At 52.9% G+C, this 20756-nt stretch overlaps 1 protein-coding gene across 2 annotated transcripts; it reads right to left on the reverse strand.

The window, feature by feature from the left end:
- Positions 1-3019: 3019 nt before the first annotated feature.
- Positions 3020-20227, reverse strand: SMG9 (SMG9 nonsense mediated mRNA decay factor). 2 transcript variants are annotated; one of them, XM_036747091.1, is made up of 14 exons: positions 19920-20227; positions 17846-18009; positions 13418-13492; positions 13058-13325; positions 10523-10620; positions 9781-9893; positions 7686-7797; positions 6927-7022; positions 6685-6770; positions 6102-6208; positions 5915-6022; positions 5709-5837; positions 5390-5534; positions 3020-4124 (listed from the first exon to the last, which is right to left on the reverse strand). In XM_036747091.1, exons 2-14 carry the CDS (start codon positions 17999-18001, stop codon positions 4046-4048), a joined length of 1572 nt encoding a protein of 523 aa, XP_036602986.1. In that variant the 5' UTR covers positions 18002-18009; positions 19920-20227; the 3' UTR covers positions 3020-4045. The 2 variants fall into 2 exon arrangements, with proteins under 2 accessions (XP_036602986.1, XP_036602987.1); XM_036747092.1 differs by lacking the exon at positions 19920-20227 and adding an exon at positions 18293-18317 and having other exon boundaries at positions 3022-4124.
- Positions 20228-20756: the final 529 nt, after the last annotated feature.

The following is a 20756-nucleotide window of genomic DNA, read 5'->3' on the forward strand; positions in this document are numbered from 1 at the left end:
GTGTTTGAAAGACAAATTTTCTATTCAGCTCTGGTCTTTTCACTGAGAAAGCTTGAAAGTCCTCTATTTTATTGAAAGTCAATATTTTGCCTTGGAACATGATACTCAGTTTTGCTAGGTAGGTGATTCTTGGTTTTAATCCTAGCTCCATTGACCTCCAGAATATCGTATTCCAAGCCCTTCGATCTCTTAATGTAGAAGCTGCTAGATCTTGGGTTATTCTGATTGTGTTTCCACAATATTCAAATTGTTTCTTTCTGGCTGCTTGCAGTATTTTGTCCTTGATCTGGGAGCTCTGGAATTTGTCTGCCATACTGTTTTCTAGTTTTCCCAGAAGTTATTTTCAAATAGTCAGTTCTTATCCCAGAAGCTGGAGTCTTTGGGTTATCAAATATTAGATTACTAGTGTGTCTTGTGTATGAAATCTATTCCACTGATCCACCACTCTATTTCTTAGCCAGTACCAGATAATTTTGATAATTATTGCTTTGTAAAATGGTTTGAGATCTGGTATTGCTAGGCCACCTCCCTTTGCTTTTTTTTTTTAATTAATTCCCTTGATATTCTTTTTTATCCTTTTTTTAAATTAAGATTTTTTATTTTTAGTTTACAACACTCAGTTCTGCATGATTTTGAGTTCCAGATTTTCTTCTCCCTCTCCCTCCCCCCTCCTCCCCGAGACGCCATGGAATCAGATATATCTTCTACATATAACTTCACATTAAACTTATTCACACAATAGACAAGTTGTAAATAATAATTATGACCAATGGAATGAATCATGAGAAAGAAGATACAAAACCAAAAAACAAAAAGCAAAAGAGGAAAAAAAGAAAATGAAAGGAGAACAAACAGTTTGCCTCAATCTGCATTCAGACTCCATAGCTCTCTATATCATGAGTCCTTTGGAGTTGTCTTTGAATCTTGTATTGCTGAGGAGAGCCAAGTCTATCAAGGTTAGTCATCACAGAATCAATGTATCTGTGGTTGTGTACAATGTTCTCCTGGTTCTGCTTCCCTCACTCAGCACTGTATAGGTTTTTCCAGGTTATTATGAAGTCTGTATCTTCTGCATTTCTCATAGCACAATAGTATTCCATTACATTCATATACCACAACTTGTTCAGCTATTCCCCAATCGATGGGCATCCCCTTGATTTCCAATTCTTTGCTACCTCAAAAAGAGCCACTATAAATATTTTTGTACATTTGGGTCCCTTTCCCACTTGTGTGATCTCTTTGGGATACAGCCCTAGAAGTGGTATTGCTGAGTCAAAGGGTATGCACATTTTTATAGCCCTTTGGGCATAGTTCCAAATTGCTCTCCAGAAAGGCTGGATCAGTTCACAACTCCACCAACAATGTAACAGTGTTCCAATTTTCCCACATCCTCTCCAGCATTTATCATTTTCCTGTTTTGTCACGTTAGCCAATCCGACAGGAAAGAAGTGGTACCTAAGAGTTGTTTTGATTTGCATTTCTCTAATCAGTAGTGATTTAGAGCATTTTTTCATATGCCTATATATATCTTTAATTTCTTCCTCTGAAAACTGCCTGTTCATATCCTTTGACCATTTCTCATTTGGGGAATGACCTGTATTCCTATAAATTTGGCTCAGTTCCCTGTATATTTTAGAGATGAGGCCTTTATCAGAGGCACTGGTCGCAAAGATTTTCTCCCAGTTTTCTGCTTCCCTCCTAATCTTTGTTGCATTGGCATTTTTTTTTTACAAAAACTTTTAAATTTAACATAATCAAAATTATCCATTTTGCATCTTGTAATGCTATCTCTTGTTGTGTCATGAATTGTTTCCTTTACCATAAATCTGATAGGTAAACTATTCCTTACTCTCCCAAACTGCTTGTATTATCAGCCTTTATTCCTAAGTCATGAACCCATTCAAGTGTGTCTCTGAATAGGTGGAATTACTTTCTATTGCCTGCATGAAGGGTGGAATTAGTGGGAGAGCTTTGGAGGGAAGAGATATTCTTCATTCCTACCTCAAGGGAGACATACTTTGAGCGGATGGGAAAGGAAAAGGGAATAAGCATTTATTCCCTATGTGTGCTATTCATTTGCTGGGACAAAAAAAAATGTAGATATATTTAGAATTATATATTATATATAGAATATATATAGCACTGCACTAAGGGCTTTTTACAAATATTCTTAGTTAATCCTCACAACAACCTAAGAGGTAGATACCATTATCATCTCCGTCTTATAGTTGAGGAGGTTGGGGCAGAGGTTGATTTGCCTAGGGTCACATAGCAGGTGTCTGAGGCCACATTTGAACTCAGGTCTTCCTGATTCTAGGTCCAGGGCTCTACACACTGTGCTATCAGCTGCCTCTAATGATGGAAGACTTTGGGAAATGGCAGATGTGTTGAGAAGCTGGAACCTCCACATGCCTGCTTGCCAGTTTACCTTCCTAGAGCCTTTGGGAAATTTCCTCAAGGATGGGATAGGTTTGTGCTGAAACCTCTCACTCCCAAAGAGGTCACTCACTCGGTGTATCGTCTGGTGTATCCCCATCTGGATAAATCCCCCAACTTCTATTTGCCATCTAGGTAGATAAATGAATTTACTTGTGATGATCTTTTGTGTAACTAACATTTGGTGGGAAGGAGTCAAGCCTGTAGGTATAAGCTTGGGGTTAGACCTCTCCCTTTAAGCGTCAGCGACAAGGAAACTGGCTTGAACTTAAAAAAAACCCAAACTGCAGTCTCCTAGATCAGCGATATTTAGGGGAGCAGAGAGTTATAAGGCTAGTCCAGCATCCTCTCTGAGAGGACACCAGAATCGCTAGCCTCATGGTGCCTTCTCCGGCTCCACTCCAGGTAGGACCTAGTGTCCCTGGGAGAGAAGTGGCTAAGATTCCGGAATGGTCTCTCAGGAGCTCTCCTCGAACCCTATTTAGAACAATCTGTCTAAACAGACAGAACACACATTTTACGTGGGCAATAACATCACACACACACACACAAATTACAATAACCAGTCCATATGACAATGAAAGCTATTGGCTCTGTCTGTCTGTATTTAATAGTTTATTTCATAACTGATGCATTAACTCCTAACATGCAGAAAATCTCCCTGTTTAACTGTATTTACTTTCCTAAAGAGTTTATGTAAGCAATACAACACATGCGTCAATTCCTAAAACCTATGTGAGAAGTTAGTAGCATCTACATGGGTGAAGACCAAGGCTACTTGAATTCACAATTTGCTTGTCTATAACAGTGACATGACATATGATTACCAAAGGGAGCACCCGCACTGACTTGTTTATACAATGAGTAACAATTCAATTCCACAAACATTAGGTGCTTACTGTGTGCTGAGCCCCATGCTGCTATCTGCACTCAGAAGGCCCCAAACCCTTCTTCCCTCCCCCCGGGGGGGGGCCATTTGACCTCTTTTTGGCCTCTGGCCCAGCCCCCTCCCCGGGCAGTAGCCCTGAACTGCTGCCTGGGGATCAAGGCAAAGACAGACAAGCTGATGAGCCCCCCCTCCAGCCCAGGCCTGGTCTCCCACAGGCCCCGGTCAACTCTAGGTAAAGAGGACAGTGTCTCAGAATGAGAAGCCTACTCAGTGCTGTGTTACCATCTTTATTAACCAACAAATCTGACCCAGCATAGGAGCCCTCGAGGACAGGGGCACCGCTGGCCCTGGCCATCACAGGGACAAGACTCGGAAGACGGGAGCTCAGGGCTCCCCGCCTTGTCTAGCTGTCTATCCCAAGAACAGGGGGCTGGGAGAGGGGCCCCGCTTCTCACTTGGTCTTGGAAATTAGCCACTTTCCTCCCTCCATCTGTGGGGATAGATGAGCCCCAGGCTCCACCAACCCCTGAGAACCTTCCGCTGCCCCCATGTCTCCTGAGCAGCTGAATCCCCCCTGGCTCTCCTGCTGCTGCTGTCTGTGCCCCGGGGGTGCCTGGTGTGTTCATCCTCACACACGGCAGCTGGAGGTGGGGGAAAGGAGGGACCCACTGTCCTCCCGGGAACTCAGGAAGCCCTGCATGCCACCCTCATCGTACACTCTCACGCCAGCAGGCGGCTGTACTCAGCCAGAGCAGAGGACTTCTTGACCCCATCCCAGATCCGGGCAGCATAGTGGAACCTAGGCAGAAGAGGACAGGCATCAAGCATCATGGGGGGAGAGCCCATCAGAGAACAATAGCTGGGGGGACCTTACGAAGCACCTCTAGATCACAGCTCCAGAGCCAGAGGGGAGCGTTCTCAGCCCAGGGATCTTACTGGGAAGCCAGTGAGTTTCCAGACTCACTCTTCTCATCTTTGCAATGAGCTACCTCACGGGGTGGCTGATGGGCTCAAAGGGGCCAAGGAAAGCCCTTTGGGAACTATCCAAGGCTTTGAAAGTCCTGAGGGCCCGAGGCAGTCAGGGAAGGGCCTGGGGAACCACCAGCCCAAAAGCTGATCTGTGGGATCCAAGAGGAAGGCCGAGGGGAGAATCCCTTAGAAACAGAGCTTTGTTTGTTTTCCTACGTGGTCCTTCCCTGCAGCCTTAGGAAGGAGGCAAGGCAGAGGTGACAAGGAAACAGAGGCCTGGAGAGCAGCCCAAGGGCTGCACAAAGCTGGCCTTTGGGGCCCTCCTACTTGCTTGAAGTCGTTGCCCACACGGGCTTCTCTGTCCCTCTTCCCTCTGCTGTGGACAGCCCCTCACACACCTCAACATGGCCCCAAACATGCCTCAACACAGTACCATACATGCCTCTACAGGGCCCTGCACACGTCTCATCATGGCCCCACACACACCTCAACACAGCTCATGTCCCCTGAGGCTTTTCCACCCCTACCTGGCGCTGTTAGCTGGCCCAAGGTCATGGTTCTAGTCCTCTGCCAAGGGGCTCCACCCACCAAAGTACCTCTAAAGATGCGGCCAGCAGAGCCAAGCACTATGCACCCAACGCAGGCTGACCAGAGCAGAGGGCACTGGGACCATGTCCCCCTCGTCCCAGCTTGCTGCTGCTCTAAGGTGCCCAAGATTACACTGGCCTTCTTGGAGAGAACCCTGGGGGCTCATATTGAGCCCAAGCCTCCACCAGGATGGCTTGGGGGCGGGGAGACTGCTCAGTGCTCTACTGAAATCTGGGTGCTCTTCCGCCTGGCATGTTCATGCAGGTAAGGAGAGGGAGGCTGGTTGTTCTGCCTCCCCCCGCCCTGTTCTCAAGCAGGCCAGGCTGGCTGAGCTATCACTGCCTCCCCTGTTAAATGTGCTCAAACCATCCTTTTAATCTTTTCTACGTTCTCGAATTTTGCTCAGGGTACAAGGTAAGCTCCCTGGCCTCCAGCACCCAGGCCACTGCCCATGGAACAGGCCCACCAGCCAGCAGAAGCCCTCCCTCCCCTCCCCAATGGCCGTACCAGTTCTTCTCGGTGAGGATGGTGTGCGAGAGCTGCGGCCGTGCCATGGACATCACCTGGCTACGGAGTTTGGTCACCAGGGACTGGAAGCTGGGGTGGCCTCGGTAGCCGGGGAGAAGGGAAAAGAGTGGGCTGGAGCCTGGGCCTGGGGGTCGGAGGGAAAAGGTGAAAGTCTTGACCCAGGTGCCTCTGCCGTTCTCCTCCTGGGGATCTCCCAGTGCCCACTGCCTTGGGCAGCCACCCCTGCAGGCCGGCAGCCCCTCAGCTGCCCTTACTCAGGCCAGCAGCCCCTCAGCCCGGGGGTCCCCACAGCTGGTACCTGCTCGGGGCAGGCTTTCGTTGTCCCCTTCGGTGTCCATGAAGGGCACTAGGAAGAGGTTCACTTCTGAGTCCAGGAAGTCAGGGGGCAGGCCTGGGAAGACGTTGCACTGAAGCATGGACAGAGTGCCTGGGGAGAGACAACCCTGGGTGAGAGCCAGGTGGGGCTGAGGTGGCTCTAGGGACAGGCCCAGGGTTGCTCCTTACCCTTGTACCGCAGGTGGGAATGGGCCATCAGCTGGTCGATCACCAGGTGCATCTGCCGAAGCTTCTGGGGGCAGAAGTCCTCACGACGGGCCTTGTTCTGCAGGAAAACTGAGGGGGGATGCTGGGTAAGACCCCTGGGCTGGGCAGGAGCAGCCGCCCTCACTTCCCTCATGTGTGGCTGCCTCACCCAGGTGGGGGTAGTACTCTGTGCCTTCATCTGAGCCCGATGAGCTGCTGGCCTCATGGCTGGGGGAGGGAGTGGAGGGCTTCACCATCTCTGCTGTCTGCAGAAACCTGGGTGGGGGGAGAGCAGAGAGGCTGGCCGCCTTGCCTAGGGCCACATAGCCGGACAGCACCCAAGGGCATGCCAGGCATCAGAGCATCTCCTTCCTCTCTCAACCACTGAGAGGTTCACACTGAGATGGTCTTGGGACCGTTGGCTGTGGAACCCAATTTATTTGGATCAGACAAACACTGCCTTGTCTGAATCACGTGACAAGCCTGGAGGGAGGGGCTGTCCTTACCCCCACATCACAGAAGAGGCCAACAGAGACGCTGCGCTTTGCCAGGCCAGCGCTCCAGCCACTCCACTGTGGTTCCTCAGTGGCTCTTACAGAGGAGGAAGCTGTGGCCCAGGCTGGCCCGTGGGCGCACAGATAGGAAGTACCTGTGTCTGGATTTGAACTTGGTGTCCTGACTCCAAGATCCAGTAGCTCCCCCAACCCGTCCAGCCCCGTCTGTTGCCTCCTTCCTGTCCCCTGCCCTCTCACCGGTACAGACTAAGGTCAGTGAACCAGTCCTGCACCACGATGACCACGTGGCAGACCGTGAAGAGGAAGGCCGCGATCTGCAGGGACTGGAGACAGACAGAGGAGCTGTTCAGCTAGATCAAGGCCCTGCCTCCCCTCTCCCCGGGTTCCCCCAGACAATTACCGCCCCCCGCCCCCCCCATGATGCCCCCCCAGGACCCTCCTCCCCCGCTTCCTCCGGATGATGCCCCCCAGGCCCTCACCTGCATCTCCACATAGGTGTGGGGGAGGTTGTACTCCGGGGGCAATTTTCGGTCATTATTGATAAGGTGGTCCAGGATAGATGGGCTCAGGATGGGCTAGGGGGGAGGGAAGAGGCTCAGGGTCACCCGGCGCTAGCAGGAGGAAGGTTTCTGAGCCCGAGGACAGGGGCCGTGCCCAGCAGGCTAAAGGAAAGACTGTTTCACCCTTTGCCCCCACGCCCCTAGCCATGCACGCAATGGGTGCTTAATAATGGCCTTGATTGGCTCCGACCACGGTCTCCAGGCTCCTAATCTGGTGCTCTGCTCATTGGGCCCTGGGGAGGGAAGGCCTTAAAGGATGAGGGGGGCTCCGCAGCAGGAAGCGGAGGAGGGGCTGCAGGAAGGGGTGAAGGGTCCTCGGAAGGGCAGACATGAGAGGCCTGGCGTTCATAGCCTCTGCCCTCTGGCGCACCCCCACCTCATCTGCTCTCCTGTCTTCTGTTTGGGGGCCACATTTGAGGAGCGGAAGCTGAGGACGCATGGTCTGAGGGGCTCCCAGGTGGAGGATGCATTAGCCTTGTGCAGCCTAGCCCTGGAGCGCATGGTGGGGAGCTGTTGGGGGAAGCCGGCTTCAGGCAGCAGGACCGGTTGCTGAGGATTCTCCCTTTGGGCCTGATTGATCCTGATAAGTGGTCAGATTGACCTCCATCCTCCCTTTTCTGCACGTTGACTGACCCAGGGGCTGGTGGGGGTGTGAGCTGGACAGCGGGGGGCCCCTACCTGGGTGTCCAGGAAGACGATGCGCTCCTGGGTGATGAAGAAGTCGATGCCGCTGGTCTGGTTCCCTCCGCGCTCCTTCATCTCGGCGCTCTGGGCCCGGAACACGTACGCTCTGTAGGGAGGTGAGGACCGGATTCCCTCCCATCGGACACTCCTTAGTGCCCTCCTCCTCATCCCTCCCCTGCCCATGAGCATGAAGGGCCCTGGGTCCCCCATGGGCCGACTAGCCCTTGGATGGGAGGCCAGATGCAAAGAGAAGTCATTCCCCTGATGGGCCGGTGTTAGCTTGGAAGGTCTACAGGGGAGTGTCCCAAGGATCTGTGCTCTGCCTTTTTGCCAATGACAGAGTCCCAGATAGAAGGCAAGTCAAGAGACCCAGAGCTGGGACAGCCCTCTGCAGCCCGGAGCAACAAGGGAGGGGCAGGGGGCTGTGGTGGGCTGTGTGGCGGCCTGGGCTTCAGCCTTGTTTTTGACACCTACTCACTCCACGTGACCGTAGGCAGGCCCTTTGACCTCTGAGTCTGGCTCCTCATCTGTACAATGGGGATGATAGGGCTTGCAATACTTGGATTAGAGTCACTGTGAGGCTCAATGAGATAATGTGGGTAAAGCACTGGGCCAGGCTTAGGGTGCCATGTGAATGTTGAGGGATCCAGAGAGAGCTGCTGAGCTCCCCTGCCAGGGGTGGGGTGGGGGGGAAGGGGTCTTTGAATAGGGGCAAGAGAACCGGCTACAACATTGGCCTGGACCAATGAAGAAGAAATTCGAGAGAGGAGCTGAGGGAAGCTGGTCTAGGCGGAGAGTCCTCCTCATTCCTGAGGGTCACCTGTGCCATTTCAAAGGGGCCTTTGGTAGACACTGTCTCCACCTCCACTCTTGTAGACGAGATCTAAAGGGGCAGGGCCCAAGGAAATGTCGGGGTTCAGATCCATGCTGGCTCCCTCACTGGCCCCTCTTGCATACCGGTCCTCCTTTGACTGATTCAAGGAACATTTATTAAATGCCTACTGTGTGCCAACCCGCATGACTGTGCTGAGAGAAACATCAAGCCTAGCTCAGCCTGGCCTAGGACTGACCAGGGCTCAGGCCAGCAGGAAGGCGAGACTGACCTGGGAGCACAGGACGCTGCGCGTCCCTGAGGGCTGGCAAAGCACTAGGGGCAAAGACCCAGCTGGGATCAGGGATGGCTGCTTAGAGAGGCAGAGAGGGGCCCAAAAATATGGGCAGGTTTGACAGGCAAAGAGAAGGAAGGACACTAGGCAGAGGCAGGGGGGAGGGGTAGAGAGACAGAGAGAGTTAGAGACAGGGGCTGGGGAGAGACAGAGAGAGACAGAGACAGGGCAGGGAGAGACAGAGACAAGGGGGGAGGGGGACAGAGACAGAGAGAGGGGGGAGGGAGAGAAAGAGACAGAGACAAAGGAGGGGAGAGAGGGAGAGAGCAAGAGAGAAAGAGAGTGAGCGAGCAAGGGAAAGGGAGGGGAAGGAGAGACAGAGACAAAGGCAGAAGGAGAGACAGAGGGAGAATATGAGAATAAAACAAGACCAGGGAAGACCATGGATAGGGACTGTTTCTGCATCTCCAGCAGCTAGCAGGGTGACTGCACACAGTAGGTGCTTAATAAATGCTTGGGAGTGGGAAGACCTCAGACTAGGGCAATGGTCCCGGAGGTGGGAGGAGGCCTGCCTTTCAATGACCAGCTGACATGAACATCACGTCTGCCAAGGGTTTCACTCATAGCCTTCCTCGAGTCTCCCAAAAGCCCCAGGAAGTAGGCACTGGAGGGACAAATCTTCCCACTTTGCAGATGAGAACACGGAGGCTCAGGGACTTGCCCCAGGGAGTGTGGGAGGTGGGCTCTGAGTCCTGGTTGCCCTGATCTGGGTCTGGGCTCTCCACGTGGGGAGGTAGCAGGGTAATCTCTGTGACAGGTGACCTCTTGGGCATCTGGGGTGAGGGCCGGGGAGCAGACAGGAGTGAGCCCCGGTTGCTGGCCCAGCTTGCCAGCCATCCATGGGCAGAGTGGGCCTGGTGTGGGGGACAGAGAAGTAGCTGGTACCTGAGCTCTGGACCCAGGCGCTGCCCCTCCCACCTCACCTCTGGTCCTCCTCAGGAGTGTTGGCCGACAGCAGGGACATGACCATTGACTTGCCTGTTCCTTGGAGACCCAGGACCCCTACCACCAGCACGTCCGTCTGATCTAGCAGGTACTGTGGGGAGAGCAGATCCCAGGACAGTGTCAGCCCCCTGGGGAACCTGGGAAGGGCATGGGGTGTGGCTCAGAGGTGGGGACCACAGCGCCGTGGAGCCTTGGGCAAAACTGAGGTGGGGGAGAAGAATCTGGGCTCTGTTAACTTCAAAACACTTAAAACTAATTGTCTTGATCTAACTGGTCTCCTTTGTAAGCCTATTGCATTTTATGCATTTACAAACATGATTCTGAGGAGTCCATGAGACGAAGAAGGGGCAGACTCCTCACCGCTGCCCCCTGCCCATGACCCTCCCTCCTCATGCAGGGCCCCCCTGGCACGGGCCTCCCCAGCCCTGGCTAGACTGGCTGCCCACAGACTTTGGGAAAGGGCCACCTCTGAGCTATAACAAATCACTGTGGAAGGATGAGTGCTAAGAGATGTTAGGACAGAGCCAGCTCAAACTCTCAGGGCTTCCCACACTATCTGTTCCAACCTGCCCTGACCTGAGCTCGCCCAGGCCTGACTTGAATACCTCTGATGGCTGTGGAGGCCTGTGCTCTCTGACCCATGCCTCGATAGGCCCCTCACTCTTCCCCAGCAGCTCGGCTGCCACCCCACGGGGACGGGGCATGGGACTAAGGCCTTACCTCGATCGCACTGTCGCACCAGTTCATCTGGTCATCCACCAGCTTAATACTGTGCTTCATCCGCTCTGGGGGGAGCAGCTTGGCCTGGCCCACCACAGCTGGGAGGGGAGAGAAAACTAGGACCCTGTCACCGGGACCAGGGGCCTCTTGGGCTCTCAGAGAGCAGGGCTGCTTCTCCCTTTCTGTTGTCTGTACCACTGAGCACACAGCAGGCACTTAATAAATGCTAACTGAGACAGCATAACCCCAAGCTGGGGGTGAAGGAGGGTGTTGAGATGGGAAGACTTGTCTCTAACCCAGCCCCCAACCCTCCCTGGCTCTCCCCACTCTCCCTCTCCCTAGGCTCCATAGCTCCGAGGGGAGCAGGTAACCTAACTGAGGCTCCCCGGGGCCCTCATCACCGCAGCAGACATCCCAGTAGAGGGCAGTAACTAGTGAGGCAGAGCCCAGCCTTTCCCTTTACCTTTGGGGCATCCCCCAGGATGAACGGGCCTGGCTGAACAGCACCTTTGCAGCCAAGGCCTCCCTCTCACTGTGGAGGGAGGGCCCCACTACCCTGCCTGTCACCCCCTGCCCTCCTGGACTCCTCCTGGCCATCTCCCTCCATTCACAGGCCTCAGCACCACTCCCCCTGACCCATCCTCCCCTCCACTGCCAAAGGACTCAGCAACACATGCCAGTGTCTCCAGGGGCTTCCTATCTCCTCCACAATCCAATCCGGTTTCATCCTTTTTAAACATTTATTTTTGTGTGTCCTACACTGGGCATGGTTATTAGCACAATAGGGTTCCATGTCTACAAATTACAAAGAAGGCCCATGTTTGGCATGTGGGTTCAGACAAGACTGGCACTGAGCTTGGCTGCTAGAGCGTGGAGCAGGACCCCAGGACCCTCCTAAGACCCTCTCATGGACTCTCTAAGCCCGTGCCTTTCCTGGCTGGACATTGAAGAGAATTGCTGCCCCTTCCCCCCTTCCCATTTCAATATCTCATCGATCTCAGACCGGAATGTTTCCACATTAGCATCCCTAGGGAGGATCCAGCCATTTAAACGCCACTCCGGGTATGAAGGGCACCTTATGCATCATTAAGAATGTAGTCTCCCTTAAACTACTTTAAAAAAAGACAATTCATGTATGTTATAATTATTAATTTTTTAAGTTAATCCAGCCAAGCTACCCCTTCATCTTTTGGCATTTTTAGTTGTTTACATGACCCCCTCCAATTCCGTTAGTACCATAGGGATGCCTTTGGTGACAGCACACTTCATTCCTTTCCTATTCCAGCACTGATCATGACTTTTAACATTCCTGAGACATTACTTCCAAAAAATTTAAATTGGGAAAAGACTTCTGTATAAAACTCTTTAAAATGAGCCCTGAAATCCCATTGGGTAAATAATGCATTCTTTCTTTCTGCCCACCTCATCCCCTCTTGCCTGTCCTTCATCTTACTTCTGTGCTCATTTTTATACTAGTCCTTCCAGGACCTAAAAGTTCTAATATCACTTATGAGTTTGTATAGCTTTTTTTTCTTTACCCCTACATATGCAAATGTTAAAATTATGACCTATCAGTCACATCTAAATAGTCGACTCCATGAAAGTTGAAATACTTTGACATTCTTGTGAGGTTTGCTATTCATGCATCTATGTAAGTGGCTGTAAATTGTGGGCTTATGTTATCTAGCTGACTTTTATTTGGACTGTTAAAATTAAAAAATTAAAATGCTTATGCAAATATGGCAAAAAAAAAAAAAAGAATGTGTCTCCCCATCAGAGACAATACTGGAGGAGAAGTGGAGGGAGGACTGGCCTTGGACCAAGGACGTCCAGTTTCTGAAGTGCACCCTCTGCAGGACTGCTCAGCCATTGGCCCTCTCGGGGCCCCAGGCAGCTGCCCCTTGCATTAGGACAGGGGCTTCTGCAATGGGGGGGCCCTGTGCTGAGAAGATCTTAGCCCTGTCTGTACCCCCAAAACCAAGGTCCTAGCTATCAAGAGTCTGGATCAGACACAGCATGAAAAGGACCCTCTGCTATGCCCTTCAGCAGAGGGAGGGAGCCCCCAGCACTGTGGAGGGGGTCCCCCAAGGTTTGAGCGTCTGCTTATGTGGAAATGGAGGGAGCCCTTTGGCGTCCAGGGGCCTACTGGTACGTCATGGCAAATGACCCTCTTTGGGGATTTGGGAGTTTTTCTTACAATTTAAGGACATGACTGCCCCCTGCCCCCCCGTATCATTTAAGCATCTGTTCTAGGAACCACCCTTCTGCTTCTGAACAGTGTTTACAGGTGTGACTGGGCACAAGTGGGCGCAGCCTGCAGCACTTCAGGGCCTGGCATTTCATTCCAGAATCGAAATCTTTTGCATTTAGTATTTGCTCAGCCCTATTTAAAGATTATGCCTTCCTCCATTTTAATGTGTGCTTCTGCTTTGTTTTGAGGACTCCTGCATTTGCACATGTTTCTATACTCAGCATTACACCATTACCCCCCAGAACCTCGCCGGCCCTGGCTCCCAGGAGAAGCCCCCCACTTACGGTCCATGGCGGCAGGTGTCGTGGTGCCCATGCCCCGGTTCTGTATCTGGTAGACTGGCTGGGTGGGCCGCTGGCCTTCCTTCTCCCCCTTGGGAGGGGCGGGGACCACAGGGGGGGGCGGTGTGGCACCTTCAAGGAGTGGGGCTCCTGCCCCACTGGCCGAGCCCTTGGCTTCTTCCCGAGGCTTCATTAGGACAATAGGTTTGTCCAGAGAAGCTGGGGCCTGTGAGGCAGTGGGAGCCGGGGCTGGGGGGGGTGGAAGTTTAGACTGCAGAGGAAAAAAAAGCTTGGAGTGACCATGGTCACTCATCTCCAGCCCCCAACAATGTCCTGCCTCCCCCACCCTCCCTGTGACCTTACCCGTTCTGCTGGAGGCTTAGAGAGAATGATTGGTGTCTTCTGTATGACTGATGTCCCTGCCTCCTCATTGCCATCCTGTGGAAGCGAAGGAGGAGAGCTCCAGCCCTGCTCAAGGACCTGGGGCACCCATCAAGGCCCTTCTCCCTGCACTGATACCACGAGTTTTCCTTCCTACCCCTTAACTATCTCCTCCCCTTCCAGAGGAGAAGACTTATTCCTGATGCATGTGGTACAGAGGGAAGGTGGGGAAAGTGTGCCACTTTCTGCCCTGGAGCTCTATCCTTCAAACTGCACCATGGGTGGGGAAGAGCCCACCCTCCTTTCCTGGAGGACTGTGATCAAATCATCTGGGTGTGTTAGTGGATGGCCATTTTAGTTTCCTCCCCATCGTGGTGATGGCCAACATCCCCTTTGGGCCATTGGAGTTGGTTGCCCAACTTCTGGCCAAGGCAGCTGCCTGAATGGAGGCAGACTACCCGGCCCTCACATGCCCACTCCAGCCAAAACCTGAGACTGAATAACAATTGAGAAACTCAATAAGAAACTAGAGGGAGTGGCACCTTCCACCCCAGAAGTGCACAGAAGGTCAGCCAGGAACCTATAGGCAATGGTGATCAAGGTGGCAGGTAGAGGCAGGAGCCCTGGAGAGATCACACTGGGATTGCCCAGGCCCAAAGGCTTGTCCTGAGATGCCCCAGAGGGCCCTGAAGATCCCAAGGTGGCTCCTGAACTTGAAGGGTCCAAAGAGGGCCTAAGTGGCAGTCAGCACCAGAACCCAAGGCATAGGGGGTTAGGGCCCCAAAGGGCAGCAGGGGTCAGAACCTGGCCAGGGGACAAGGACCCAGGTTGGGAACTAAAGCTGGAAAGAGGGCCAAAGCAAGGCAAACACCAACCATTCTGAACAATTGTTAACAACACTGCAGAGACTCAAAGGAAAATGCAATTTCCATAAGGACCACGTGGATGCCTACAAGAAATGAGTCAAGAGATGAAAAACAAAAGCTCCAGGGGAAAGAAACGGAAGGAGAGGAAGTAGTCACAGCCCAGACAGGGAATCCCAGCAAACCAGAACGAACAAAATGCAGATCAATGACTTCTCGAGAGCCAGAATCTAGAACAGAATCAAAATGCTGGAAACACAGAAGAAAAGCCAATGTCTGATGTAAAAAAGACTCCCCCAGAAAACAGGCTGAGGAGACTAGTTTAACAACCATCGGACTCTGAAAATCATGGTAAGAAAGAAATAGCCCTGGCGTTGTCTTTCAAGAAATCTCACGTGAAATACTACTGTGCTATAAGAAATGAGGAGCAGATGGACTTCATTATAACCTGGAATGGCCTATATGAACTGATGCTGAGCAAGGGGAGCAGAACCAGATCATTATACACGATTACAGACACACAGTATCTATAAGGACTAACTTTGATAGACTTGGCTTCTCTCATCAATGCAAGGTTCAAAGATAGCTCCAAAAGGCTCATGATGGAAAAAGCTGTGCATATCCAGAGTCTGAATGCGCATTGAGGCAAACTTTTTGCTTTCTTCTTTGGTTTCATTTCTCCTTTCTCATGATTCATTCCATTGGCTATAATTCCTCTTTACAACTGGGCTATTACGTAAATAATTTCAATGTGAAGGTATGTGTAGAACCTACATTGGATTATATGCTGTCTTGGGGGACAGGGGGGAGGAGAGAGAGGGAGAGAAAATCTGGAACCCAAAAACTTGTGGAACTGAGTGTTGTAAACTAAAAATGAAAAGAGAGATTAAAAAAAAAAAGAAATCTCACATGGAAATGCCCTGACCTTAGAACCGAGGGCAGAGTCAGGACACAAGGAAACCACAGATCACCGCTTGGGGGAAGCCCAGCAGGGGAGGCTCTGGGATGTCAGGGGAAAGATGTGCATGTGTCCACAAGGGCGTCCAGGCACAGAGGATCCTGCCAGATCCAGACAGTCTCCTGAGAACACATGATGCCCAAGGCAAAAAGCAGAGGCCCAGGATCACACCCAAGAACGATGGACCCACAGAGCCCAAGGGGAAATGAACTTTTGATCAGAGAGAGGATGACAGCCATGTGTTCCTAGTGAAAAAACCAGAACTGAGCAGGATTGGAAAATACAGAAAGGGGCCAGAGCCACCGGAAGGAGCTGGGTGTTGGTGCTGGGCTCATGTTGTAGGGCCCCCTGGAGCCTGAATGTCTTCAAAGGTCATTTTGGGTGGGTCCTGCGGCGGGGTGGCTCTGTTTTGAGGGTTGGGAGAGGGGAGAAAAAGGAGAAAGGAGGAACAGACTGGCATAGAAAGTGGGAGGAAGGGGCTGGCACTTGTGGTTTCTCATCAAGGGGGAGTGGGAGAGGAAGAGTGACAGACACGGAGGAGGAAGTGGGTGGTGGGCACCGGGTGATCTCAATTTGGCACAGAAATACGTGAAAATCAATACAGAAGCAGGGGTTGGGGGCAGGAAGGAGGAGGAGAAGGATACTGGGGACACAGCAGGCATCCTGATCCTGAAGGAGGAGTTGAAGGGGGATGAGGCTGAGTTGGGGGGGAGGGCTGAGATGGTCATCAGGTAACTGGGGGATGGAGGAACAAGCATGAATGAAGGAAAGACACATTGATGAAGGGCTATCTTATCATGTGGTATATGAATCAGAGATTCAAGATTTCTTGGAGGTCTCTCTGTTTCTGAAAATGCTCGTTTTTTGGTGTTTAAATTGAGAATAAGACAATTTATAGATCAAAAGAGGCAAGTTCCTTGTGGGGGTGGGCTGTGTTGTTTTTGTATCTGTATCTCCAGAAATGAGTGCCCAGCTTGGCCCTTAGGCAAAACTGAAAGTCTGTGCCTTAGAGTCCTTTACATTCTTTGTCTGAGTGTCTGGGTGTGTGTATGAATGTGTATATTTGAGTGTGGGAATGAGTGTGAGTGCATATAAATGAGTGTGTGTGAGCGTGTGCATGTACGAGTGTATCTGGGTGTGTGTATATGTATATGTGTGCCTGAGTGTGTGTGTAGAAATAAGCGTGTATGAGTGTGTGCATGAATGTGTGTATGTATGAGTGTATCTGATTGTGTGTGAATGTATGTATGTGTGTGCCTGAGTGTGTGATTTACACGTGTGAGTGAATGAGCTTGTCTAAGCCTGGATGTGCATCTGAGTGTGTATGAAGGAATGTATGTGTGTGTGTCCATCTATGTGTGTATCTGAATGTCTGAGAGTGTCTATGGACATGCAGATCTGAGTGTGTGTGACCTTCTCTAAGGAGTGGCCCTTTCCTGCACCTCACACCCCTGATGGGGAGCCCTCCCCTTCTATGGGAAGGCCCTGGTTGACCCAAAGACCACCCGTCAGAACTCCTCTAGCTCTGCCCCCTAGAGCCTGGAGCTCCTGGAGGGTCAGGGTGTCTGTCATGTGCCCTGAGGCTCTATGCTCCGCTCCCCCATCTCAGCCACTTCCCCAAATATGAGTCTTTCCCAGTTAGAGTATAGGCTCCCCATAGACAAGGGTTGTCCTGTTTGCTTCTACCATTAACCCCAGGATGTAGCCCGGCTAGTTCTGGGAACACAGTCAGCACTTAGTGAAGGCTTTTTCGTTCATTCCTTCATCACTTCCTCTCGAAGCCTCCAGCCCATCCTTGGGACGGCAGCCCATGTCAGTACCACAGATGAAGCCTAACTCTGTGCTCCTTGAATGGTCCCTGGGAGCTGAAGGGGCACATGACAGTCCTGGGAAGTTTCTCTCCTCCACTGTCCTGGTGGCCCCTCACGGTGCTCTCCAAATTACTAACACTCTTCCCCAGTTGTGGCGCCCCAAACCCGGTCTTCCTAAAGTTAAAAGTTTCAGGGGCTCCCTACGGTGTCTCTGATAAGATACAGACTCACATACCAGACAATCAAGCCCAGTCCACCTTTCCAGTCTGGACACATCCCTCCCCCTCAGGCAGCTGGCCTTCCAGCTACTCCCCATTCTCCACATTCCACCTCCTGCCCCTGGGGGGCACACAGGCTGCCTCTCCATCCCCCGGGAATCCCAGATCCACCTCCTATTCTGGGCTTCTCCCCCTGGTCCTTTCTGGATATCTTTGGCATTTACTTTGTGCATTTGGTGTTCACTTCTCTGTGCCTGTATCTAAATCTGCAGACACATACTCCACTGCCAGTGCTGCCCTCCCCAGGGCAGGCACTACTTTGATTTTGCCTTGGACCTCCAGCTTCTAGCACAGGTCCTGGCCCACAGCAGATTTCTCTCCTCTTGGCCACAGTGACCCATGGAACCATGATAATGATGCCCCTCTTAGCTGCTGCGAGGTCCCTAGGGCAGGAGTTGGGTCTCCTACTTCCCGCCATCTTGAGCACAGGTCTGGGGGTCTCTGGAGACTAGATGATGCCTCCATCGGGCACACAGGGCCCTCCACACATGGGTACTTACCCGTCTCTCTCGATCTCGGTCCCAAGGCGCTCCATAGTCTCTCTCCCGACCCCCAGGCCCAGACAGGTTCTGGGGGCCCCCAGCACCTGGTTCCTTCCATCGGCGCCGCCGCTCTATCCCATAGAGTCCTGGCTGGCTGTGCCCAGACTCTGACATGGCACTGCCTAGGGAGAAAAGAGGGAAAATTGGGGGTCCTCCCTGAAGCAGTGTGCAGGGCTCCCAGAGAACCCCAGAGGTTCCTTGACCTGGGCACTGAGATGAGAGATCACCCAGCTCTAAGAATCTCAGACCAAATCCAGCTCTGGGACCTCAACTTCCTTCAAGGTCACATCAGCCCAGAGCGCCCATCTCCTTGGCACCCCCTGCCCTGGGGGTGGCGAAGGTGGGTAGCGGAGAGCTCCTCCCCGATCCTTTACTTAAGGCGGGCGACCATCTCAGCCTTTCTACCTGGCTGTACTTTTGGACTTCATCATGTGCCGGGACCCTCTCTTGTACCAGCATGCTAGTGCTGTCTCCTTCATTAGGCTGGGCTCTCCTGGAGGGCAGGGACTGTCTTCTGCTTTCCTCTATATCCCCAGCGCTTAGTGCAGGACCGGGCCCACAGTAGGTGTTTAACATATGCTTTTGGATGGTGCAGGAGGAAGGAGACCTGCATACAGGCCCAGCTTTGCTACCTCGGGAAGTTCACAAGCTCTCAAGATACTCCCAGTACATCTGAACATCCATCACCACCTGCACGATGCCCGGCACACAGCAGGCACTTAAATGGTTACTGAATTACGAGGAGCCATAATTATAGTATAACTCTGTATAGATGCATCTTCTTGAGTTCAAATCCTGCCTCGGACACGTGTTAGCTGTGTGACCCTGGGCAAGTCACTCCACCCTGTTTGCCTCAGTTTCCTCATCTGTAAAATGAGCTGGAGAAGGAAAGGGAAAATCACTCCAATATCGCTACCCGAGAAAACCCTAGATGGAGTCAGGAGGAGTAAGACCCAAAGGACTGAACAACCACAAATAATACGGGCTGTCCCAGAGGAACCTAGGCGATTCACAAATGACAGAGGGGTACCCTCCCTTTGTTCACGTAACCAGGGCCTCTTCCGTATTCCTCATGTGAAGGACCCTGCCGTGGTCTCCGTTCCTACACACACCCACAGGGCATCCCTTCTACACCCAGGCCTGTACTTGGGTTGCTATAGTGACAGCCCCTTACCACCTGCCATATGACACGTGACACAAGCGGTGCAGGCTGGGGCATCATCAGAGGGACCCCCTCCCCAATAGGGGTTCATCTCCCACCCCTCACCCCCCCCCCCCACCCTGGGGCACCCTACCCCGAAGGCCCTTCCTCCCAGACCCTCCTTCTCCATCCCGTCCCGCCACAGCCATTCTGCGCCCCTCCCCCCTTAGCTTCCATTAGAGTGACAGGTGCTGGTTTTCTTCCAGCGGTTATCTGTGTTCCCAGCGCTGAGCACAGAGCCCGGCACTCGGTGAGCGCTTAATGAATGCTTGTTAACTTGACATATCGTTAGCCACCATCCCTTAGGCTTTTTACAGATGAGGAAACTGAGGTCCACAGCCATTAAGTAACTTGCCCGAGGTCACCCACAGGGTGTCAGAAGCGAGATTCGGACCCGGGCCTCTCCCCACCCCGCCGGAGTGTAGCGGACAGTAAGGGGATGGTGGTCCCCTTCGCAATCACTTCCGGGTTGGGCTGCCAGCAAAGGTGGGGGAGAGGTAAGCTAACGGGGGCGGGAGGTCGGAATCAGGCACGTGCCGGGTGGGTGGAGTCCGCTCGTCCGCGCGCCTCGCTCTGAAGTGGATGCTGATTGGCTCGCTGGCGCTCGGGCCTAGGCGCGCGCGAGATAGGGGCGCGGTTCTCCCTGAGGTGGCCTCTGATTGGTCTTTTGGCTCCAAGGCGGACTGGGAAAGGGCGGGGCCTCCTCTCTGAGCTGGCCTCTGATTGGTCGAGACGGGAGTACGTTGGGGGGGCTCCCAAGGAAGAAGGAGGAGCCTGGCGCGCGCCCGCGGTAGGAGGAGCCCTTTCGCCCGCGCGCCGCCTGTCCCTTACCTGAGCTGGCCGCTGAATGGCGCCACGACCGGGGCGCGCGCTTCTCCTGCGTTGGGCTATGAAGGGGCCCGTCACCGGCAAGTCAACGGAAAACGCTGGGGAGCGATGCTGCTGGAGTCCCGGAATCGGGGGGCGGGAGGAAAGGGAGGGGGGGAGAAGGGGAGCGACGGCGAAGAGAGCGCTGTCGCTAGAGTGACGTCATCGCACATGCGCTGAGGATGGCGGGTGTGCGCGAGTTTTGAGGAACTGCGCATGTGTCCACCTGGTCTTCTCCTGTGTGTCGCTCCCCGCCCTTTCTCTGCTCTGTTCTCATTTGGCTTCACTACGCCTGCGCTCCAGAGGGGGCGGGGCTGGGGCTGGGAGGTTGTCTTAGGTGACAGGTCACGCACGGGCTTGAATTCCTCCCCTGGGTACCTTGGTGGGGGGCGGCCACCAAATAAAAGCATCTGGAATTAGAAGGGCCTTGGAGGATGAACTTCTGAATGAAGCCCCTCCTCAACTCCTCCTCCTGGAAGCCTTCCCGAATAACCCCGGTGCGGGGCGCGCGACCCACGGACCGCCTTCACTTGTACACCGACCTAAGCACGGAGGCGTTCCGGGTCACTGAGGGCGGGTCACGACCATGGTTGGGGGAATGGCTTCTCACCTGCACCCCTGTCCTCGGTTCCTTCGTGTGTCAACAGTTGGCTTTGCAGGAAGCTCCGAGCCCTGACATCCGCTGTTCTAGGTCCCCTCCCAGCCCTGACGCACCCCTGTTCTAGGTCCCCTCCCAGCCCTGACATCCCCTGTTCTATGTCCCCTCCCGGACCTGACAGTCTATCTTATGTATTCATTGAA

Source organism: Trichosurus vulpecula, chromosome 2, assembly GCF_011100635.1.
Source record: "Trichosurus vulpecula isolate mTriVul1 chromosome 2, mTriVul1.pri, whole genome shotgun sequence".
Lineage (NCBI taxonomy): Eukaryota > Metazoa > Chordata > Mammalia > Diprotodontia > Phalangeridae > Trichosurus > Trichosurus vulpecula.